This window comes from Puma concolor, chromosome A1, assembly GCF_028749965.1.
Source record: "Puma concolor isolate L17-30 chromosome A1, mPumCon1.1.hap2, whole genome shotgun sequence".
NCBI classification, from domain to species: Eukaryota; Metazoa; Chordata; class Mammalia; order Carnivora; family Felidae; genus Puma; species Puma concolor.
In genome coordinates this window covers 158,754,979-158,779,672 of record NC_141667.1, presented here as the reverse complement: position 1 = coordinate 158,779,672, position 24,694 = coordinate 158,754,979, and the positions used below count along the sequence as shown (strand labels likewise).

The window sequence follows — 24,694 nt, the reverse complement described above, 5'->3', positions numbered from 1 at the left end:
CTCTGCCCCTCCCCCACTCATGCTCTGTCTTTCTCTCTCAAAAAATAAATAAATGTTACAAATTAAAGTCAGCAGTCTGACTGACTATAATATGTCTAAGTGTGGATCTCTGAGTATCCTGCTTGGAGTTTTTTGTTTGTTTTTTTAATTTGAGGTGTTTTGGGCCCAAATATTCTTTAGTATCTAATATTCTTTCTGCCACTTGTTGTCTCCCTTTGCCTTCTGGTGTTCTCATCGTGTATATTTCGGTTTGCCTGATAGCATCCCACAGGTCTCTGAAGCTTTGTTCATTTTTCCTTATTCTTTTATCTTTATGTTCCTTAGACTGGGTAATGTCAGTTGACCTAACTCCAGGTTCACTGATTCTTCTGCCTTTTCAAACTGCTGTTGAACCCTTCTACTGAACAACCCTTTTCGTTATTTTACATTTCAACTTGAGATTTTATATTTTTGTTTTCATATAGTTTTTTAAATGTTTGTTTATTTTGAGAAAGAAGAAAGAGAGTGTGTGCACTCACACACGTGAGCAAGAGAGAGGCAGAGAGAGGGAGAGAGAACCGCAAGCAGGATCTGGCTGCCAGTACAGTGCCCGATGTGGGACCCAGTCTCACAAACCGTGAGATATATGACCTGAGCCAAAATCAAGAATCAGATGCGTAACTAAGCCACTCAGGCACCCCTCTATTTTCATATTTAAAATAGCTTATTTAAAGTGTTTGTCTAAAAATAATAATAAAGTGTTTGTCTAGTACATCCAACATCTGGTGTTTGTCAGGACAGTTTCTGTTGCCTGCTTTCTACCCACTCCCCTGGATTGCCAATTGTTTCCTGGGTATTTGCATGTTTCACCTGTCTTTGTGTAGTAAACAACCCTCAGATTGTTGTAAGGCTTTAGTTAGCTTCTGAAGTTCTGAAAAATTTATTTTGACAATTAGGCAGTGTTGATACTGCTTTTCTGGTGTCGAGTTTTGGAGGTGTTTACTTGGCCATTTTGGAAGTACTTCCTCCAGGTAAATCCTTTTAAAGCGTCCTTCATGAACCTATCTGTAGGTGACTCTTCACCTGAGCTGATTCTTGATTAAAACCAAAGCACCTATCAACCTGTTGGTTAGTATTTATAGACTTTCTTAGATTCATCTTCAAAAAAATATTATTTTATTCTGTTTGTTTTAATGTAATTACTGGTCTGGCAAGAGATTCAGTTAAGAAGTGGTTAGTACTTGCTCTGTACCTACAACTGTTTCAGAGGATGTGAAAATGGGGTATACATGACATACTTTTGAAACCCTTGGGGATAGAACTGATAGTAATTGAGATAATAGGAATGGACACAAGGGAGATCCATTTAGGTTAGAAAGTCAGAAGCATTTCCTAAAGGGAAGGGTCACTTGAACATGTCACAAAGGATAAATAGTAGAGGAGGGGGAAGACAGTCAAGGCCAAAGGTATGACATTAGCATCGTAGAAGAAAACAGGAAGCACAGACCTGCCCTTCTGCTTAGGAGAGTTTTGGTTTTTTTTGTTTTTACTGTAGAATGATGAAAAATAAAGATAAGTAAGTAGCTTGCTGATAGATTCTAGAAGTGGTCTGAAAGTGATAGATTCTAACAGGTCTGAAAACCTATTAGACATTTATTATGTATTAGTAAATGAAGTGTTAGGAAAAAAAGTAAACACATTATTTTGGGCTATGTTTAAGTTATTTTGCACACAGGATTTGAAGTTGGTAAATTAATTTCTGCTGAATTATAAAGTTTTAGGTGTTGCATATGTGACATTCTCCAATATTTTTAGGTGTCATTTGCCAATGCTCTACATCGGATTAGAATATGGATTGACCAATAACTCAAAGTTGGCTGAAAGATTCTTTGGCCAAGCGCTAAGCATTGCACCAGAAGACCCTTTTGTTATGCACGAGGTTGGCGTGGTTGCATTTCAGAATGGCGAGTAAGTCTTGAAAGGCCCAAAACCCTGTTTTCTTTCTGTAAATGAAATAAAACCAGTCACTAGAGTTTAAGTGATTAGGGACTCTTCAATAGATTTTTGTTTTTAAATGTGTATTATTTGAAGAGAAGGAGGCAGACATTAGAAAAAAAATAGAAAGTGTTATTGTGGAATTCTTTAAAAATACTGTACTGGGATTTTGGTCCCCTGGGAGGTGGGCTCCTGCAGACTCCATTCCAAGACTGGACAGTTATTGCTGACTGTCCAGTAACCACACCCTGTAGGGTGCCTGGAGGCCTTGCAGAACCCTCAGTCAGTCATCTCCTTGTTGGTTAGGAGTTGGAGTCATACATTGAAGGGAGATTGCCCACAGCTGTGAAACAGAAATGAAGTTAATCCAAAAATTAAACTAATTAGAATGGCCCAGATTCCTGGTCATTTGAGGCATTAGTGTAACCTTGGATATTTGTAGAATAATTCAGTATCATGCTCTAAAGAGAAAAATGTCTGTAGTGCTTTGCACTAAATTATACATAAATTTAAAAACAACAAATTAGTACTACTGTGTTTTTTATGGCATGTGTGTGTATTCTAAGTATTGGATTATCTAGTGTTTACAAAAGCAAGTTTGGAGCTGTTGTAAAATGATGTAATATACAGCCTGTTGGTTTGTAGCCCAGGGCCCGCTCCTGGAGTACTTTCATACTTACGTGCACGTTCCCAGCCAAGGTCAGAGGTGACATTCTGCCTTCCTGTTTCTGCTCTCATACTGTAAATGAGTTTGTGGGTTTTTTTTCAGTGCCACATTTTTCGCATTTTTGTGTTTTTTGTTGATGATTTCACTGTTTGAAATGATCCCCAAGCCTCGTGCTGATGTGCTGTTAGTGACCGTAAACACAAGAAGGCTGTGATGACCCTGTGTTAGATGAGCTGTGTTGCTGGCTGTGAGTTCAGTGTCAGTAAATCAGTTTGTATGTTAAATAAGGTATCGATCACAGAAACACATATAAAACAGGTTATATGTTGAATGGTTGACCAGAGGTTTATAGGAACCTGAGCCTGTACTTTTGCCAGGAGCAGTAGTTCAGTATTTGCTAAGGCAGTGTTCACACTGACTTTATAGAATGTAATTACCAGGAATAATGATAATTAACCATATCCTAAAATCTTGAACTCCTATAATGTTAATGCCATAAAATTCATTAATTTCACCTTTAAAGTTGAATTTTAATAAACTATTTACAGAAGGTTATCTCGTTTTTTCTTAAAATGTTTATATTTGCTAATTTTGAATAACCTGCAGCCTTTTCCCCTCTATTTTAGATGGAAAACAGCTGAAAAGTGGTTTCTTGATGCATTGGAAAAAATTAAAGCAATTGGGAATGAGGTATCTTATGTAACATCTGTAACTCTTGTGTGTGTTTGCTGTTGAATGAGAACAATAATATGGACAAAGTCTTGCCTGGGAGATAAAGGGCTAATATTTATCATGGCAAATGTCTTGTTAATGTTTGAATTTCAGGCATTTATTTTGCTGCATGGTGTAAAATGAGTTTGTTTCTAACTGAGAAGGTAGATGTCAACTGTTTGCTTCCTAGGAGGCTTTGATATGTGGGAGTAATCAGAATATATTTGATGATTTTTTGATATGGGGAATATGTGACAGTTAGTGGATACTAGTGGGCACTGTAGCATCTAACATAAGATGTCCTCTAGAACTGAAGAGGCTCCTCTTGAATTAATGGGTAAGTATACAGCACCCACCTCTGTAGGAATAAGGCCAGGTATCATTTTATTCAGACCTATCATGGCTCTTCCTGACCTTGTAGTTACTACATATTTAGACCTCTCAAGGTTTGAGAGATTTTGCTAGGTTCTACCATATGAAAGACGTGTGCTCATGAATTAACCTTCTGCTAGCTTGGATGTGTATATGTGGGTATTTTTTAAAAATAATATTAATTTTAGATACTGTCAACTTCTGTAGGTAAGGGATTTGCATATTGCTACTTTTCTAGTTCTTGATTCTTTTTATTCACATCTATTTTGTTTTGTGCCATTCTGATTGTCACTTCCCATTTTTACTCTGTTCCTATTTGGGCCGCCTTGCTTATAACCCACATCTTCCTTGGTGCTGGTTCCCTTCACTGACACAGACACAGCTCCCTTGGGGTCCCTGCCAAGTCTCTTATTTGTCATACATATGAACTTAAAAACACTGTATTTCTGTGTGTTGGCACATCTTTTATATAAAACAGGTTCTTTTTTTTTTTTTTAATGTTTATTTTGAGAGACAGAGCGAGCTGGGGAGGGGCAAAGAGAGGGAGACAGGATCCAAAGCAGGCTCTGCGCTGACAGCAGAGAACCTGGTGTGTGGCTCGAACCTACGAACCATGACCTGAGCCGAAGTTGGATGCCTAACCAACTGAGCCACCCAGGCACCCCTATAAAACAGGGTCTTGAACAGCTCAGTCTTGGGTGGTCTGGATAATAAATGTTTTTGTTATATGGGATGGCCACATACCACCTTGCTAGTTTTCATAGTAGGATACCTTAGGGCCTTGCTGCTCTAATGGGACCAGCTGCATCAGCATCACCTGGAAGCTCACTAGAAGTGTAGGGTCCCAGGTCTACTGTGTCACGTCTGCAGTTCTAGCAAGATCCAAGATTCTCATGCTCAGAGAAGTTTAGGATGCACTGTCACAAACTACACTTAGAGTTGAAACTATATTCGTTGATGATCGGAGAGCACTGTGGAGCCTTGCAGAAATTTACAGTAATGGCTTTAAGTACAAATGCCTAGTGCTACTGAAAGTTATGTGAAAAGGGGGAAATACTGTTTGCCTTCAGTTGTAAACTACAGCAAATGTCCAAACAGCCAAAGGGAAGCAATGTGCCTAAGAACCATGAAGGGTTTGTTTCCATTCTCATAGGCCACACCTCCTGGAGCCAGGCTCATGGGAGCTGGAGACTATGGCTCAGATCTGTTGCCTGGTTAGCTCAGACTGACTGATGTGTGTTGACTGTGTCCTAAGCTCTGAGCTAGGTGTTGGGAGGAAGTAGGAAACTGACGTGATAGCTCCTGGCCTTAGACCTGTTGGGGATTGCAGATAAGTAAATTGGCAGTAATGATACAGTGCACAAAAAAGGCCATGATTGAGGAAATAAAGAAACTCACGCAAGGGAGCAGTTAACTGGAATTTGAGGATGGGCCAAGAAAACCTCGTGGATACAGTTGTGACATTTCAGTCCTAAAACATGAGCAGATATGTTTTGCCAAGCAGAAGTGAGGAAAAGAGTGTATTAGGTATAGAGAATGGTATGTGCCAAGTTGGAGCTAATCGAGAATGTCAAGAAATGGGTCAGGAGGGCTGAGTGTGGATCGTCAAGGGCCTTGTACCTTATCTTGAGGTGGTTGGGCCCAGACAAGACTTGTTACATGGAGGTTGGCGTTATGCTGGGGCAGCTGATGAATAAGCCTTCGGTAGTTGCTAGGGGTTAGGGTTGACATGGGTGCCGGGCATGAGAGGCAGGCACTTAGAAGGGCGTGAGGTTGGGGAGCTGGGAGGGCAGGAGAGAGGGTAAGAGATGAACGGGTGGCATGCTGGATTTGCAGTGCTTATGAGGTTTCCAAGTGGGAATGTTTAGTAGGCAGATGGAAAGCTCTGGGCTCAAGATACAGAATTTGAATGTCAGCACAGACGGGCTCATTAACAGTGTTGTGCTAATAAAATAACAGCATCCTCAGGAAGTCTCTTCTAATAGGAAAGAAAGATGGAGAATCCACAAATACTCTGCTTTGTGCTGTGCAGTCACCGCCAGAGAGGGCGGCCTGCTTCACTGTGTGCAGTGGTGTGGTTGAATGCGCGTGACTGGAAAGTGGCACATGAGTCATGGGTTTGGTGTTGCTGTGTTTCAGGTGACAGTTGACAAATGGGAGCCTTTGTTGAACAACTTGGGGCATGTCTGCAGGAAGCTTAAGTAAGTGAACTAGGACCATTGCAGAAACATTCTTTGCGATTAAACGTTTACTTAATTTTGCGTAGCCTTTCTCCATGTTTTGTTTTGTTTTTTAAGGTTTTTATTTTTAAGTAATCTCCACCTAACATGGGGCATGAACTCATAACCCCTAGATTAGGAGTTGTATGCTCTACCAACTGAGCCAGCCAGGCACCCTTCTTTTCCCATATTTTTATTTTGAGGTCCTCCAGCTTTATACTTTGCTTCTCAGACACAGCAAGCATCAAAATAATTATCTCTAGTGAGTTTTATTATCTCTTTTTTTATTATCCCTGGTAGTATAATTTTATTTTAGAAATATAGAGAGTTACAGTTCTCTAATAAATTTCATTTTCTTAGATAAAAAAATGGGTATTCAAAATTAATTTGGAAGAATTAGGACAGTAGGGTTTATTTAAAACCATATCCATATTCTAACTTACTGTTTTTCTCTAGTTTCCAGTTTTATGATGTGATAAACAGCATTGCAAAAATAGATTCTTTGGCTCAATATGTTTGGGAAACTCTAGGTTACTCAAAATTTAATAGGTTTTTCTATTTCAGAATATGTTGGTGTCTTGAGTTTTCATTATGAGCTGCAGCATTTCCCAAACCTTATTGAACCTTCTTCTCACGAAAGATTTTACAGGGCAGGAATTCCAGAGAACTTAGGAAAATACTGTTCAAGTGACTTCTTTGGACCTTAAAGCAAAAACCTTTGGTTGCTTTTAACCACCCCCAGTGTGGGAGGTTTGTCTGGCCCCAAAAGAGACCTTGCAGTGTGGTGGGGCACAGGACCCAGGGCCAGAGGTTATGTTCTGGCTCATGTCTCCCACCTGTGTCCCTGTGGGAGCACCTTCAGCTGGCTGGGTGAGAAGGGCAGGAAGATCCATTTAGGAAGGTGTCAAGGTACCCGAAGGTGGTATAACCATTCTGGATGGTTACTGTGATGTACCAGATTGTTTTTGATGTTGGCACATGGATGAATACTCATCTTAGATCTAGAAAGTCAGTACTTTCACTGTACCCACTAATTGTTTTCTCTTTCTTCCCGTTCTTTCTGCTCTCAACTCCCTGTCTTTTCTTCTCTCACAGAAAGTATGCCGAGGCCTTGGATTATCACCGTCAGGCACTGGTGTTAATTCCTCAGAACGCGTCTACCTATTCTGCCATAGGGTATATCCATAGTCTGATGGGCAACTTTGAAAATGCTGTTGACTATTTCCACACAGTATGTCTAGTTAACATTTATCACTTTTTTTTTTTTTTGAGAAGATCTTTTCTAGCCAACATTGTATTTACCATTTTAAAATTCTTCAGACGACTTTGTAGTTTCTTCTTTCCTTTCCAGAGAAAAGAATGTGTGTGTGATACTCATCAAATTAGAGACAAATGTGAGACTTAGGTCCTAAGTGTGCAGTCAGACATACATGTGTGCATGAGGTTTGTGGGCCTCATCTGAGCTGGGCATCACGTCTGGGCAAGAAAAAAGAAATTCTGGTCTCTCTGTTTAGGACTTAAAGTCCTAAAGTCCTTGGATCACTTTTTTTTTTTTTTTAACGTTTTATTTATTTTTGAGACAGGGAGAGACAGAGCATGAACAGGGGAGGGTCAGAGAGAGGGAGACACAGAATCTGAAACAGGCTCCAGGCTCTGAGCTGTCAGCACAGAGCCCGGCGTGGGGCTCGAACTCACAGACCGAGAGATCATGACCTGAGCCGAAGTCGGCTGCTTAACCGACTGAGCCACCCAGGCGCCCCACCTTTGATCACTTTAGTTGGTGAACAAAACATCTGTGTCATCACAAGGAAAGAATCTCACGTCATACTTCACTAGACCTAAGACACCATCAGTAAGCAGGTTGGGTGCCCCGCCCCCCAACACACAGACAAACCTTTAAACTTTACACAATTCTTTCCAATCTCTCAGTTTTTTGGTACTTAGAAAAAGCACTCTTTTGGGGCACTCTTTTTGGGCATATTAGGACATAGGTTTTTTTTCAGAGATGACTCTAGTTAATCTACATAAAAAAGAAAATATAAGTGAAACAAATACTTAAGATGCTCTATTCTTTACATTCAGAGTTTGGTTCTTTTAAATCACTTTCGTACCAGGCGGTCAGTGTCCCTGTTTTCCTGGGGCTGGCACGTATACCCTGTTCTTGAAGGTTTTTCCCAAAGGCGTTGACTATGCAAATCTTATGCTGCCAGAAGGTGTCAACGCAAGGATTTTAGGCAACAGTCTCAGTTCCTGTATTTTTGAGTGTTCACGTGGTTTCAAATCTAGTCTGTACATCACCACGGCTACCCACGCAAAACACCCTCATCACAGCTGTGGCCAGCTGACAGCAGTAGTAAGAAACCACCAGTAGTTTAAAGCGTCCCAAGTTCAGAAATGTTAGAATAAAAAAAAAAAAAAGGGTGTTAGAATTGATGAAATAATGGTATTTGGAGAGAAAGATAAAATCAGAAAATGCATAGGGTTGGTTAGAGATTTTCAGATGAGATCAAGTCCTGAAGATGCCATTATGATAACTAGGATACTGAGCTAGGCAGAAGTGTAGACTGGCAGCTTTTCTGGTTTGGGTGATATTTCGAATGTGTGTATTTGAAGATTCTATAATTTACCTCTCTTCTGTGATGTAATTTAATGCAGAAGACTTAGAAGGCTCTATGTGGAGACAAAGTTTTGAAAATCTTTTTGGAAGACTGGGATTTCAAACATAAACAGTGGTGTGATAACCCTACATGTGCCCATCGCCCAACTGCAACAGACATCAACTCATGGCCACTCTTGTAGGCCCCCCCCCACCCCCTCTGATTCCCTGTAGTGTTTTGAATGGAGTCCTGCAGGAATATTTTTAAATGAAAGAGAAGGAAATACATTTTCTTGTAATAACCATGCTGAATCTTTTCTGCAGGCCCTTGGTCTTAGGCGGGATGATACATTTTCTGTTACAATGCTTGGTCATTGCATTGAGATGTACATTGGTGATTCTGAAGCTTACATTGGTAAGATTATAATTAATTACTCTGATTGACATTGCATCCCATTCTTTAGATTGTTGTATATCTCTGTTTAGGTTTATCAAATCTCATGTAAGGTTTTAAGTTTAACTTTCTAACCATTTAACTATATTATTAAGAAACTCCATTTATTTGTTGGAAAATTCTGTGGGAATTAATGGCTCATTAAGTGTTTGTTCAGTTTATAATTGAGTACTTGGTATATGCAAAATACTATTATGGAGTATGTGTAAAGTGCTGTGATATACAAGAATCAATCTAATTAATTGCAAGGCACCTGGCTGGCTCAATTAGTAGAGTGTGTGACTCTTGATTGCGGGGTTGTGAGTTCAAGCCCCACGTTGGGTGTAGAAATTACTTAAAAATAAAATCTTAAAAAGAAAAAGTGTTAAAACAATCTAAATTGCATAATGGGAAAAAACCCTAGAGACTTTTTAATTTCCAATAGTTTCTAATTTCTAATAAGTAAATGAAAACACTCTGGCCTTAATACTTTATAATGAGGTTTGTAGCATATTAATAACATTAATTTTTGCATTTCAGTGGACTGTTAAGCTGGCTTACATTCACACATTACAGTGCTGTGTAATTTTTTAAGTATTTTTTTTGGTAATGATAAGCAAGTGTTAAGATAAATTTGGGTAGAATTGCTGTCCTTGGGCCTTCATTTAGTGACAAACATTGTAAGGTAAAGAGGGTGTAATGAAGTTAAACTCGAGGTCTGGACTTTGGGGTAGGCAAAGATTTCTTTCACAGGACAAAAAACCATGAGAGGAAAGCAGTGTTCAAGTAGGCTTCAGTAAAATTGAGAACTTTGTTCATCAAAACACTGTTAACAGAGTGAAAAGGCATGTCATAGACTGAGAGAACTTACAATTTATAGACTGGTCAGAGCTTGTGTCTAGAATACAAAAAATCCTATAAATTGGTGAGAAAAAGTTCAGTCAAAGATGGGTCCAGAATGGGCAAAATACCTGAACAGGAGCCTCACCAAAGAGGCTGTCTGCCAAAGCAAATGAATGTCTGTACTGTCCTCGCATATTATGGAAATGAAATTAAAACCATAACAAGATGTCACTGCACACCTGCAAAATGGCTACAAGTGAAAACACCGCTAGTGCCTAGTGTTGGTAATGACATATACACCTGGTATGCTTGTATATTATTGGTGGTTGGTGCTCATAGCAGGTAGAACCACTTTGGAAAACTGTTCAACGTATCTGCTAAAGTTAAACCTGTTAAAGCAGTTATCTGTTGCTCCCTAATAAGCTACACCAACCGACAAGGATGTATTACCTGTCTCAGCTCTGTAGGTTGATTGGTGGCTCATTTACCGGTCTCATCGCTAATGCAGCTGTGGTCAGCAGTCACTTGATGGGTTGACGGGCTAAGATGGCCTTATGCACAGATGGGGACCTCAGCCAACCCAGCTGGGCCTCTCATGGGTCTTTCAGACTTCTCCATAGCATGGAGGTCTCAGGGTTCTAACAACAAGAACTAATGCCTCAAGACCTCTTGAAAGCTGGAAGTTTCCTAGAATCACTTCCGTCACATTCTGTTCAGCACAAGTCATGTGATCGAGTGCATTGTCATCAGGGGTGGGGTGTGATTCATTGGGGTGTTAGGGTGCTGACCTACCATGCTGCTCTTAAGCCATAGCAGTTCTCCTCCCAGGTGTGTGCCCAGTGGATCGATGTCTCTGTAAGCCAATGCTTACATGCAGAGTTGTTCACAGCAGCTGTTTGTAACCACACCTAACTAGAAATAACTGGATGTTCATGAGTAGGAGAATGGGGAAGTGAATTGTGGCAAGCATAAGCGGTAGAGTACTACACAGTTAAAGGGACCAACGATGAAGTCACACTGTAACCTAGGTGAATCTCCCAGATTTTGACAAAAAGAATATATACTGATAAATTCCATTTATGTGAAGAGTAGTTAATCATAAGCAAAATTGATCAGTGGTGATAGAAAAATTAGAGCGGTGATTCCTTCTGGTTTGGGAAGGGGAGGTGTTCACTGGAAAGGGCGTGAGGTGGTTTTCTGGGAACTGGAGGTGTTCTCTTTGTGGTCTGGTGGTGGTCATGTGGGTATATGTGTATGTGAGAACTTGCCCAGCTCTGCACACTTTTTACGGTGTGTATGTTGTGGCTCATTTTTTTAAAGCTAAAACAGAAAGCTTGAGCTCTGGCACCCTAAAGACCCTGAGTTGGTATCTCAACTCTGCCACCAAGCCCTGTGGCTTTGGGTAAGTCTGAGCCTCAGTTTCCTCTTTTGTTTGAGGAGGGTCTTACAACAGGCTTAAATGAAAAATTCTTATAAAGCTAAGGAAGGTCTGGAGGTAGGGTACTGAGTGAGACAGACATTTTGCCTGTCCTCACAAAGATAATGGTCTTACAGAGATTTCCAAGTGTATTAGTCATTACTTACTATTTATATACATTTTTTATTCAGGTATAATTGTCATGTAACATTAGTTTCAGGTGTATACCATAATTCAGAATTTGTACATATTGTGAAATGATCACCACGGTAAGTCTAGTTAACATTCATCACCATACATAGTTAGAAATTATTTTTCTTTTAGTGAGAACTTTTAAAATCTTCTGTCTTAGCACCTTTCAAATGTGCAATACAGTATTTAATCACCGTGCTGTACTGTTTTTCTTTTTAGAAGGCTTGTTTGTCATTATCTGTCAAAACACCTGTTGCTGAAACCTATTAGTTTGAACTGTGTAAAATTATTTTGTGTCAGAAATGATTGAACCTAATACATCTGTTGGAAATCTCTTCTCCATCATTCATAAGATTTTGATGTGTGGAAAGTGTATTTCCCCTCACTGTGTTTCTGTGTGCATAAGGGTGCAACTGCACCGATGCCAGAATGCCAGTGGGCTGTTCTTGTTTGTAACCTGCAAGGGCAAGTGCCTGCTGTGGCTCCCTTGTGTGTGGGGGCTTTAGGGATGGTGCCGCTGCCACATGGGGCTTGAAGTACATGTGCTTGTCAGTCTCCCAGCAGCCGCCCTTGATAATTGAGAAAAAGAAGAGGAGGAGAGTGATTGGAATTTCTCCTTCTGAGCTGTACTTGTGCTCAAAAGTACCATTGGACTTAGGGGTGCCTGGGTGGCTCAGTCCGTTGAGCATCCGATGGCTTCCACTCAGGTCATGGTCTTGCAGTTTGTGGGTTCCAGCCCCTCATTGGGCTCTGTGCTGACAGCTCAGAGCCTGGAACCTGCTTTGGGTTCTGTCTCCTTGTGTGTGCCCCTCCCCTGCTTGTGTTCGTTCTCTCTCTCTCTCTCTCTCTCAAAAATAAAAATAAACATTAAGAAATAAAAAAAGTACCATTGGACCTAAACGTTGGAGGTGGTGCTACATACATGGTGATGGAAATGATAGATAATGACGGGGTTTCTTATTTTATTCTCCTTGTGGTATTCCCTTTTAGGAGCAGACATTAAAGACAAATTAAAATGTTATGACTTTGATGTGCATACAATGAAGACACTAAAAAACATTATTTCACCTCCGTGGGATTTCAGGGAATTTGAAGTAGAAAAACAAACTGCAGAAGAAACGGGGCTTGCACCACTGGAAACCTCAAGGAAAACTCCAGATCCCAGACCTTCCTTGGAAGAAACCTTTGAAATTGAAATGAACGAAAGTGACATGATGTTAGAGACATCTATGTCAGACCACAGTAGTTGATTGCAGACAGATCTCCATTCCATTTCGCCTTGGGGGAGGTTGGGGTTTCCTCACACCCTTGTCCTGTCTTCAGAATTTCCCATTTCTTAACACGAATCCAGACTGCACCTCTACATTTAGGAATGGGGGCCTGCCAAAAGAGACTGGACTGCACACCTTTGCAACAGGTGTTTTCTGACCCTACAAAACAATTATAGGTAGAGGAATAAAGAGGTAAATTGTGTATTATGTCTGTTTTTCCTTTTTCAATAAACTTTCATTTTCAGAATAATTTTAGTCTTATGAAAAAGCTTCAGAGACTGCACAGAGAGCTCCCATAGGACCCCTAGACAGTTTCTCCCTGTTCTCATCTTACGTGACTTTGAAATCTTTGTCATGACAAAGAGGCGCACATTGGTACGCTACAAGTAATGGAACTCTGAGCTGTATTTGGATTTCACCATTTTCCCATTAATGTCCTCTTCCTGCCCTGCATCTTATCCAGGGGCCACACTGCACTTAGCTGTCACATCTTGGGCTCCCCTTGGCTGTGACCATGTGTCAGACTTCTGTGACATTTGAGGAAGGGGATTTGAGGAAGACTGGTCAGATGTCTTGTAGAATGTCCCTCAGTTGGAGTTTGATGTATTTCTCATACTGGACTAGGGTTATTTGTTTTGGGGAAAAAGTACACAGATGGGAATGAAGTATCTTTCTCATCACATGTCAGAGGGTGTATAATATAACATGACTTATCACGGATGGTGTGAATCTTGACCACGTGGTTACAATGATGCCTACCAAGTTTTTCCACTGTAAAGTTACTGTTTTTCCCTGCCTGTAATGTGTGATTTAGAAGCAAATCATGAAGTTCAGCCTATCCTCAATAGGACCAAGGTTGTTTTTGTTTGTTTGTTTTTAGGACCAAGGGCTCCACCATCTGGGGGGGGGGGTCTATCTGCACATATTTGGAAATCTTCTGTAACAAAAATTTGTGTCTTCTCCCATTTATTCAGCCATTAGTTAAGTATTATCAAAAATCAATATGTATACATATGTATATGTATACATATTTTGTATTTTAAGTTATAATCCTACACAATATTATATTAGGGCTTCATTTTTTTTTTTAACGTTTATTTATTTTTGAGACAGAGACAGAGCATGAACAGGGGAGGGGCAGAGAGAGAGGGAGACACAGAATCTGAAACAGGCTCCAGGCTCTGAGCTGTCAGCACAGAGCCCGACGCGGGGCTCGAACTCACGGACTGCGAGATCATGACCTGAGCCGAAGTCAGACGCTCAACCGACCAAGCCACCCAGGCGCCCCAGGGCTTCATTATTTCAACTTTGGCCATTGGGACCTCTTGAGCCTCGCTCCTGTGTCCCTGTGATATAACCCCATCCGTTTTTGTTGTGATTCTTTGTTCTGGTAAAATACACATAACATGAACTATGGGCTTTAGTTAATAATGCATCACTATTGATACAAATGTCGCAGTGCAAGGTGCGGATACAGGTGTGGTGGGGAGCATGTGGGAACTTGTGCTTTTCCATTTTTCTGTAACCTAGTGCTCTAAGAAATTGTGTGCATGTGTGGGTATAGATATGGGTAGGTAGCCATTTTAACCAATTTCAAGTGTACATTTCAGTGGTACTTATTTCCAGTTTTTTTTCATTCTTGCAAATAAGTTTTGTACCCATTTGGGCAGGAACTCCACACATGTCCTCCCCCCAGCCTTTGGTAACCTCTAATCTACTTTATGTCTGAATTTGCTTATTCTAGACCATATAAGTGGAATCACACAATATTTGTCCTTTCGTGTATGACTTTACCTAGCATATTTTTTAAATAAAAGTATTTATTTTTGAGAGAGCGCATACAAGCTGGGGAGGGGCAGAGAGCAAAGGGGACAGAGGATCTGAAAACAGGCTGTGTGCTGACAGCAGAGAACCTGATGTGGGGATTGAACTCACAAAACCTGAGATCATGACCTGAGCCAAAGTCGGATACTTACTAGATGCCCCTATCAAGCATATTTTTAAGGTTCATTCCTGTTGCAGCTTTTACCAGAACTTTATTCCTTTTATGGCTCAATAATATTCCATAATGTACATCACATTGATTTATGGATGGATATGAGTTATTTCCATCTCTTGGCTATTGTGAATAATGCTGTGAGCATGCATGTGTAAACATCTGAGTCCCTGTTTTCTGTTCCTTTGGGTATTTGCCTAGGAGGGGAATTGGCTCATGTGATAATCCAATGCTTAACTTTTTATTTTTACATGTTTTTAAATATTTATTTTTGAGAGAGAGACAGAGTGCAAGCAGGGGAGGGGCAGAGAGAGAAGGAGACACAGAATCCAAAGCAGCTCCAGGCTCTGAGCTGTCAGCACAGAGCCTGATGTGGGGCTCAAACTCACAAACTGTGAGATCATGACCTGAGCCGAAGTCAGATGCTTAACTGACTGAGCCACCCAGGGGCCCCATTCAGTGCTTAACTTTTTGAGGAACTGGGCAACTTTCTACAGCAACTGCCCATTTTACATTCCCGCCCCCAGAGCATGAGGTTCCAATTCCTCTGCACCCTCACTGGGACTTTTATTTTTTGTTGTTACAGTCCACTCCAGTGGGAAGTAGCTGTTTCGTTTGTGTTTCCCTAATAACTAGTGATATTGAGCATCTTATCCTGAATTTCCTGGCCATTTGTATGTCTGTTTTGCAAAACTGTCTATTCAGATCTTATGGCCACTTTGTGTGTGTGTGTGTGTGTGTGTGTGTGTGTGTGTGTGTGTGTGTGTGTGTGTAAGTTTATTTTTGAGAAAGAGAGAACACAAGCAGGGGAGGGGCAGAGAGAGAGAGACACAGAATCCAAAGCAGAATCCACACTCAGCACAGAGCCCAATGTGGGGCTTGAAATCAAACTGTGGGATCATGATCTGAGCCGAAATCAAGAGTCAGATGGTTAACTGACTGAGCCACCCAGGTGCCCCCTTATGCCCACTTTTAAATTGAGCTGTTTCTTTTTGTTGTTGAGCTATAGGAGTCCTGTATTGGTTTTGAATATTAAATCCGTGTCAGATATGTGATTTGCACATATCTTCTCCCATTCTGTGAGTTGTCTTTTCACTCTCTTGATAGTGTCCTTTGATATACAAATTTTTAATTGAATGAAGTCCAATTTATTGTTTCTTTTGTTTATGGTGTTTTTGGTGTCATATTTACAAAACCATTGCCAAATCCAAGGTTATGCAGATTTTCACTAAAGTTTTCTTCTAAGATTTCCATAAATTTACGTCTTTGATCCATTTTGAATTAATTTGTCTAAATGTTGTAAGCTGTGTTCAACTTCATTCTTTGGTGTGTGGATATTCAGTTTTCCCAGCACCATTTCTTAAAGAGACTGTCCTTTCCCCATTGAATAGTGTTGGCATTCATGTCAAAAATCAGTTGATGGTAGACATATCTGGGTGGCTCAGTTGGTTAAATAAATGTCCAACTCTTGGTTTTGACTCAGGTCTTGATCTCACGGTTTGTGAGTTCGAGCCCCATGTCAGGCTCTGTGCTGACAGCATTGAGCCTGCATGCGATTCTCTCTCCTTTCGGCTTGCTCTCTCTCTCTCTCTCTCTCTCTCTCTCAAAATAAATAAACTTAAAAAAAAAAAAACTTAATTGATGACAAATATGAGAGTTTATTTCCGGGGTCTGGATTCTATTCCATTGGTCCATATGTGTATCCTTAGGCTAGTTCCACACTGTTTTGATTACTATAGCTTTATAAGTAGGCTTTGAAATTAGGGTGTGTGAATCCTCCAACTTCTTCTTTTTCAAGATTGTTTTGGCTGTTGTGGCTTCCTCGAATTACCATATGAATTTAGAATGTTTTTTTCCCCCCATTTCTGAAAAAAGATGGCATTGGGATTTTCATAGAGATTTCATTGAATTTGTGTGTCTTCTTAATATTATATCATCTAATCCATAAACAAAAACTGTCTTTCCATTTAATTATGTCATTTTTTATTTCTTCCAGCAGTGCTTGTAGTTTTCATTGTGCAAGTCTTTTACCTCTTTGGTTAAATTTATTCCCAAGTATTTTATTATTTTTTTGGATGCTATTATAAATGGAATTGTTCTCTTAGTTTCCTTTTTTTGATTGTTCATTCCTAGTGTATAGAGAAACAACTGTTTTTTGTGTGTTGACTTAGTATCCTGAATGTATTTATTAGCTTTAACAGTTTGTGCATGCGTGTATGTATGTGTACATGTAGAGCTTTCTACATAATAGGATCGTGTCATCTGCAAATAGAGATAGTTTTACTTCTTTTTTTTGAATTTGGATTGTATTTATTTCTTCCCACTTGCATAACTTCTCTGACTCGAACTCCAGTATTACGTTGAATAGATGTGAGAAGCAGGCATCTTTGTCCTGTCCTTGATCGTAGGACAGGCTTGATCCAAGGCTTCAGTCTTTCACCATCAAGGGTAATGCTATTGTAGGTTCTCATCGATGCCCTTCATAGTTTTGGAGGAGTTCTCTTCTATTCCTACTCTATTGAGTGCTTAGTTGTTTCATCAAGAAAGGTTGCAAATTTTGTCAAATGCTTTTTTTTCTTTTTTTTTTTTAGGTGGATCAATGTGATGATGAGGGGTAATGAGTTCTAGGATTTCAGGGCTGTTGAGGGAAAAACATGACCATAAGGTGGCAGTAGCATATTTTATTTGGGCAAGTGTATTTGAGCGGCTCTTTGGGGGCGATGTGGTAGCAGGGTGACAGGAAGAGGAGGTTAGAGAAGACTGAAGCGCAGTGGCTGTGTGGTCCTTCATAGTCCCAGGGTGTGTCTTATGTACAGGTTGCAGATGCTGCGTGTAGATTTACCCAGTATGCAAAACAGGCAGGCTCTAGATGGCTAAAGATACGCTTGTTTAAGCTATATTTAAAACAATGATATGTGTAAAAATTGGACTTGGCATTGTTGGGCTTGAGCTAACCAACCCCGTCTGCTGTGAAGAAGTAAACAACATAGGCTTCAATATACAAGGGCCACATCTCTGGTTCACTTATATAACGTCTTGAAGGTTTTTTCCTTCATTATATTAATGTGATAGTTTACAATGATTTTTTTAAATTTGTAAAAAGAAAAAGTGTTTATTTTGAGAGAGAGAGAGAGAGAGAGAGAGAGCAAGCAAGCGAGCAGGGGAGAGGCAGTGAGTGAGACAGAATCCCAAGCAGGCTCCACACCATCAGCATTGAGCCCGATACAGGACTCGAACCCATGAACCATAAGATCATGATCTGAGCCCAAATCAAGAGTCATGCTTGACTGACTAAGCCATACAGGTGCCTCCTACGTTGATTGATTTTTGTGTGTTGGACTACCCTTGCAATCCTGAGATAAATCCTGCTTGGTCACATTGTATGATCCTTTTAATAGAATGTTGAATTTAATTTTTTGTTGAGTTTACATATATGCTCATAAGAGATATTTATTGGTCTGTAGTCCTCTTGTAGTGCCTTTGTCTGGCTTTGGTGTTGGGGTACTGCTGGCCTCATAAAATGAGTGAAGTAGTATTCTCTCTCCTCTTCAGGTTTTTGAGAAGAACTAATGTTAATTCTTTAACAGTGAAGGCTTTTGGTCCTGGGCCTTTCCATGTTGGGAGGTTTTTGATTACTGATTCAATGTCTTTACTTGCTAATAGCTGTTTCCTCTTGAGTCAGTTTTGGTAGTTGGTATGTTTCCAAGAATTTGTCCATCCAGGTTGTTCACTTTGTTGGTTAACCATGGTGCACGGTATCCTGTTACAATCTTTTTTATTTCTATAAAGTCTGTAATAATATCTCCTCTTCCATTTTATGATTTTAGTAATGTCTTTTTCCCCCCTCAATCTGGTTAAAGGTTTGACAACTTTGTAGCTCTTTTCAAAAAACCAACTTTTGATCTTGTTGACTTCCTCTGTTGTTTTTCTAGTTTATATTTCATTTCCACTCAAATATTTATTATTCCTTCCTTCTGCTAGCTTTGGGTTTAGTTTGCTATTCTTTTTCTATTTCCTTAAGGTGTAGAGTTTTATTACTGAAATAAGATTTTTTAACACATTTACAGCTATAAATTTCCCTCTGAGCACTGTTTTTGCTGCAGCCCCTAAGTGTTAAACTGTGTTCTTGTTTTCATTTGTGTTAAGGTATTAGCTAATTTTCCTTGTGATTTCTTCTTTGACTCATTGGTTGTTTAAGAGTGTGTCGTTTAATTTACTACATGTTTGTGGGTTTTCCAGTTTTTCCTGTCTTAGGATTTCTAGTTTTATTCCATTGTAGTTGGAAAGAATATTTTGTGTGATTTCAGTCTAAGTGTTTAAGACTTTTCTTGTGGTGTAATTTATGGTCCTTCCTAGAAAATATACCCTGTTCACTGGAGAAGATTGTATTTTCTGCTTTTGTTGGGTGGAGTGGTCTGTGTATGTCTGTTAGGTCTAATTGGTTTATGGTGTATTTCAAGTCTTCTATTTCCTCATTGATCTTCTGCCTACTTATTCCATTATTGAAAATAAGGTGTTGACGTCTGAAACTATTATTATAGAAGTCTATTTCTCCCTTAGTTCTGCCAATGCTTGCTTCATGTATTTTGGGGCTCTCTTATTGGATGCATATATATTTATACTTGTTATAACTTTTGACCCTTTTATCAATATATAATGTCCTTTTTGTCTCATAACAGTTTGCCAGCCCAGCTCTCCCCATTACTATTTACATGGAGTAATTTTTTCCATCCTTTTACTTTCACCCTTTTGTGTCTAAAGCAGGTTTCCTATAGACAGCATTCTAATGGATCATATTTTTTTATCCATTCTGGTTTTTAATTGGAGGGTTTGATCTTTTACATTCGAAGTAGTTACTGATAAGGAATTTGTCTTGAGCTGCCATACAGCCATTTGTTTCTGTAAGTGTTACATATTACAAAAATATCAATACTATCAATCTTATAGTTGATTTTGTGTGTGTGATGTGCCATTTTGATACTCTACTATTCTGGGGCTTTTTGGTTTTTCTCCTCATGGCTACTCTGGGGATTACAATATCTGACTTAAATTTATAACAACCTAATTTGAATGATTCCAATTTAGTTTTAGTAGCATACATACACTGTTGTTATACGCCTCCTTCCCTTTCTTCTTATTATCACAGATTACATCTTTTTTCATTGTTCCCATTAACATTGATTTATAAATACTATTTCATTCATTTGCTTTTTAAATCATATAAGAAAAAAGGAGTTAGAAACCAAAAACCAAAAGTACACTAATACTGGCTTTTATATTTACCTATGTAGTTATCATTACTATTGTTCTTTATTTCTTGATATGATTCCAAATTATTGTGTAGCTTTCTTTCATTTCAGCTTGAAAGGCTCCCTTTGGGATTTCTTAAAAGGGCACTTGTACTAGTCTACCAGTGATAAACTCCCTTAACCTCTGGTTGTTGGGGATGTCTTAATTTCTCCTTCCTTCTTGAGGAATGGTTTAGCCAGAAAAATTTTTGGTTGACAGTGTTTCTCTTTTAAAGCTTTAAATATGTCATATAATAAAGGGATAGGGTTATATGCTTCATTTGTTGTAACCCTTGCAAGCCTTCATCCTGACTTCACCAGGTATATTATCCTATGTTTTTGTGGTTTCTGAGACATTTGTTCAGAGCATTATTAACAAAGTATTGTACAGAAATGAATTTTCCTGGCACCTGAAATGGTTCCTTAAACACTAACTTTTTTTCTTAATCTAACATGTATTCCATATAGTTCTACCTTAAGAAGCTAAGGCAATAAATAAATAAATAAATAAATAAATAAATAATAAATAAATAAATAAATAAATAAATAAATAAATAAAATAATAATGGCTCTCATTTCCTGAGGTCTAACTCCAGGAGGTCTTTAAAGTAAGTTGCCTGGGGGGCTCAGTTGGGTAAGCGTCCAACTTCCACTCAGGTCATGGTCTCACAGTTTGTGGGTTTGAGCCCTGCATCAGGCTATGCTGACAGCTCAGAGCCTGGAGCCTGCTTGGGATTCTGTTCTCTCTCTCCCCCTCTCTCTGCCCCTCCTCCACTCGTGCTCTGTCTCAAAAATTAACATTGAAAAAAATAAAAATAAGACTGTACATTTGAGGAATTTGAGTGCAGCTATAGATGCTTCCAAGGCCCAGCATCCTAGCTATTGTGTGTTTCCGCTTATGACAGCGAATGTCAGTTTAGTGCAGTCATGCACTTAGGTCGTGAGTTACCTGCTGCTCTTCAGACTCAAATAGTGTGGTTCTGAGTTTTCATCTTTCTATTTAATGGCTTTTTTAATTTCTTCTCTATCAGGATCACATGTGCCTATTGTTATGCCTCCCCTCTTTAGCTGGGGCTGGAAAATCAAATGACTGAACTTAAAATAGTAATTTTTAAAATAGATAAAAATGTAGGTATTAACACTTTTTTCAAGTTTATTTTGCCTTCCAGATAAAATATTTCTTCCTGTAATTTCTTCATTGATCACATGGTATGTTTTTTTAAGTTTCCGAAAAAGCAAACTCCTGATAAATGAGCCTAATTACCATATTGACAGTGCTTTAAGAAATGAAAGGCAAAATCCAAGCTGTTTTTCAGGTCAGCAGTCTAGTACCAATGTTTAGGCTTCAGAGAGTATCAAAGAAAGGTAATGTGTAATTGTACTGTCAAGTAGTTTTCTATACCACCCAATATTTTACTCTCATAATGATGCATGGTTTACTAAAAAGGCATCCTTCTTGCCAACTTTAAAGTGATCATGCTGTCATTTTCAAAGGGATATGGGAGTGTTATGGTCACCTGCTGCTTTAAACCAGTGCCATTTACCAATTAGATGTGCTCCCAAGTAAAATGTAGCCTTTCCTGTGACAAGCATTCACCCCAGGATCACATTCATGTGTGGCAAAGCAAAGTTACCTACTTTATTCACTCTGACATTTGGGGATTCTTTTCTTTTATTGTCTGTAGTTGTGTGTGTATGTAAAACAATGTAAAAGAAAACGTATATAACAGGCTTGGCAGTATGTAGGAATCTAGACTTTCTTTGTGATGTACTTATTTTTTCATATAAAATCTTATTTTGCAAGTGTATTTCATTCACTGTATCTTGAAATTTGTACTATGATTTTTTTAATTTACAGAATAATTTCATAGTCATACCTGAATTCTAAAATTGTGTCATTTTTGTGAAACCATTTCTGAGAACCTTATTTGTTAATAACAGGAAGTAAAGAATCCAAGGAGTCTTTAAAAATTGACCATGGTGGCTGTTGGCTAGGGGAAAAAAAAAACATTTGGGCATTTTGCTGTCCAGATTGCAGTACACATACAGCAAACATGTGAGTGCCTGTAGGTGCCACCTACAGGCCTGGACTGGGCACAGAGTTGGATAAAGACATAGTTCCTGCCTAAGTGAAGGCACAGTTCTAGGTTGTTAGGGAATATTCAGCATTGAAACAATGTAGTAACTAGCAAATGGAGGTATGCTTGAATTTCTGGGCATCTTGAATCACTTTGGCTGGGAAGATGTTGGGTTGGGATGAGAAAGACTTCAGGAACGTCCTTCAGGATAGGACATTCCAGGCCGAAGCCATAGCATAAACCGTGGCTTCACTACGGGGGCACAGTATGGACACAGGAATACCACAAAGCGTTGCACATGACTTGGGCCTGATGAGAACTCCCTTTCTGAAGACAGCAGTTCTTTTCTCCATTTGACAATTTTGCTTTTTGGCCTAGTATAGATGTGAGTAGGTTTGTGGTATGAGGTTTAGAATCCTTATCTCAACTTAAAAACCTCACCAAAGAGCAAAAGATATTTAGATGACTGTGTCAACCTGAAAATAAAGAGCCACAATGAGAGGCAAATGAGTATTTATTTGGGACCAAAGAGTTGCAGTTTCGGGAGCACAGATTCAGGAAAGCAAGGTGGTTTTCATGAGGAAAACAAAGGGAGGTGCAATGACATGATTTAAGGGAGAAATTTTTTTTCTATGGGTGTTTTAACAGGCTAGGCTACTCTGGGTTATATACTGACTGAGTGCTGATTCTGTCTTCAGAAAGTCCACAACCACCAGACTTGTGATCCGGATGTCTGTTCTGCTGACTTTTCAAACAGTTGCTTAAAACAACTGCCGTTTTACCCAGTGCAAAGGTTTTGACCCAGTTCAAAGGTGAGTATGGCAGTTTCTCTCCACTGGCCACTCAGACTCGATTTTAAAATGGCTCCAGTAATGCCAGTTTTTCAGTTGGTTAGTCTGAATAATATCAAGAAATTAGAAAAGTAAAGACCTGCAAATAGATTGAGAGCAGTTTTTTAAAAGTCCAAATATGTGCTCTGTAAAGACTGCTGAAACATTCCAATTTTTCAAATGAATGGTTTTCACGTTTTTCAACATCAGCCCCTTCTGCATCTACCTCCTTTCCGTCTTTTGTATTAAAAGATTTTATTTTTTAATTTTTTTGACATTTATTTACTTTTGATAGAGACAGAGCACAAGTCGGGGAGGGGAAGAGAGAGGAGGAGGCACAGAATCCAAAGCAGGCTCCAGGCTCCAAGCTGTCAGCACAGAGCCCAACACAGGGCTGGAACTCACAAACCAGCAGATCAAGACCTGAGCCAAAGTCGGACTCCTAACCGACTGAGTCACCCAGGTGCCCCTGTATTAAACGATTTTAGGTGGCAACCATATTTTCCTTCTTTTTATCACAGGTTATACCATCAGAGCTTTTGATCAGCATACCTAAACTGTCTGTACGGAGTTGATTTGAGACCAAAAAAAAACAAACAAACAAAACAAAACCGTGGAGCCAGGGTGGGCAACCTTATCATAGGTGTGTTTCTAATAGGATTCCTTTAGATTTATGAAATATTGACAACTGCTCCTTGCCCCCTTCATGGGGTTTTAGAAAACTGCTTTGGAACTGCTTTTTGAGTCTTGGCTCATTTAAAAGTCACATTCCCAGTGTGTTCATTGGTAGCGAGTAGTTTAAGGATAAAGCACTAGAATTAGGCCTGGACTTACCTCCAGTATCTGACAGTGACTCCCTTCATCTCTGTTTGTGCTCGGAAGTTCTTGGGAGAAAGATGCTATGAATGACAAATACAGCCAAGGTAATTAAAAAAATAGAAAATATGAAAAAACGTGGCATTTAAAAATGAAGACCTGGGGCGCCTGGGTGGCGCAGTCGGTTAGGCGTCCGACTTCAGCCAGGTCACGATCTCGCGGTCCGTGAGTTCGAGCCCCGCGTCGGGCTCTGGGCTGATGGCTCAGAGCCTGGAGCCTGTTTCCGATTCTGTGTCTCCCTCTCTCTCGGCCCCTCCCCCGTTCATGCTCTGTCTCTCTCTGTCCCAAAAATAAATAAAAAAAAAAAATAAATAAAAATAAAAAATAAAAAAAAAAAAATAAAAATGAAGACCTGATGGGGCACCCAGGTGGCTCAGTCAACTAAGCATCCACTTCAGCTCACGTCACGATCTCGAGGTTTGTGGGTTCAAGCCCCGCGTTGGGCTCTGTGCTGACAGCTCAGAACCTGGAGCCTGCTTTGGATTCTGTGTCTGCCTCTCTCTCTGCCCCTCCTCCACTCGTGCTCTGTCTCCCTCTCTCAAAAATAAATAAACGTTAAAAAAAAAAATTTAAAAAAAAATAAATAAACATCAAAACAAAACTGAAGACCTTCTATACATTCTAATCTGAAGTGCTACTGCCTCTTAAGTTCATAAAAGAAAAATATATGAACGAGAACCTGGCTTGGTTGCTGTCCCATCAATAGCTTCGAACAGTTGTGTAAAAATTGCTGCAAATCCTTCAGGCCCCGTTTTGTGGGTGCCCTGGGTCTGAGCAAGGCACTCGCCCCTAGAATGCGGGCTCAGAGATGAATAAACCCTCTTTATGAGCAGGCCACTTTCTGCTTCCAACTGCGGCGCATTTATTCTCCGTATGGGGAAGCCATTTGTGCTGTTTGCCAACCCCTCCATTCTTCTTAAGTGCTGTTCTC

General features: G+C 39.6%; 1 protein-coding gene and 1 long non-coding RNA gene across 5 annotated transcripts in view; one reads left to right on the top strand and one right to left on the bottom strand.

Moving 5' to 3' along the window:
- CDC16 (cell division cycle 16) overlaps positions 1 to 23,153 on the top strand; it is a 44,055-nt gene extending 20,902 nt beyond the window's left edge. For 2 of the 4 annotated variants that reach the window (XM_086707689.1, XM_086707670.1), the window contains 6 exons: positions 1,795 to 1,947; positions 3,268 to 3,331; positions 5,864 to 5,925; positions 7,039 to 7,174; positions 8,864 to 8,954; positions 12,415 to 12,897. In XM_086707689.1, the coding sequence (XP_086563815.1) occupies positions 1,795 to 1,947; positions 3,268 to 3,331; positions 5,864 to 5,925; positions 7,039 to 7,174; positions 8,864 to 8,954; positions 12,415 to 12,674 (766 nt within the window). In that variant the 3' untranslated portion in view covers positions 12,675 to 12,897. Of the gene's footprint in view, positions 1 to 1,794; positions 1,948 to 3,267; positions 3,332 to 5,863; positions 5,926 to 7,038; positions 7,175 to 8,863; positions 8,955 to 11,135; positions 12,237 to 12,414; positions 12,898 to 22,755 lie in introns of those variants that run through there. The other 2 variants (XM_086707682.1, XM_086707678.1) reach the window with 2 other exon arrangements.
- On the bottom strand, positions 22,554 to 24,306 carry LOC147584587 (uncharacterized). The gene is made up of 2 exons (XR_015251511.1): positions 24,116 to 24,306; positions 22,554 to 23,862 (listed from the first exon to the last, which is right to left on the bottom strand). It is a non-coding gene; the product is annotated as an uncharacterized LOC147584587 (long non-coding RNA).
- Positions 24,307 to 24,694: the final 388 nt, after the last annotated feature.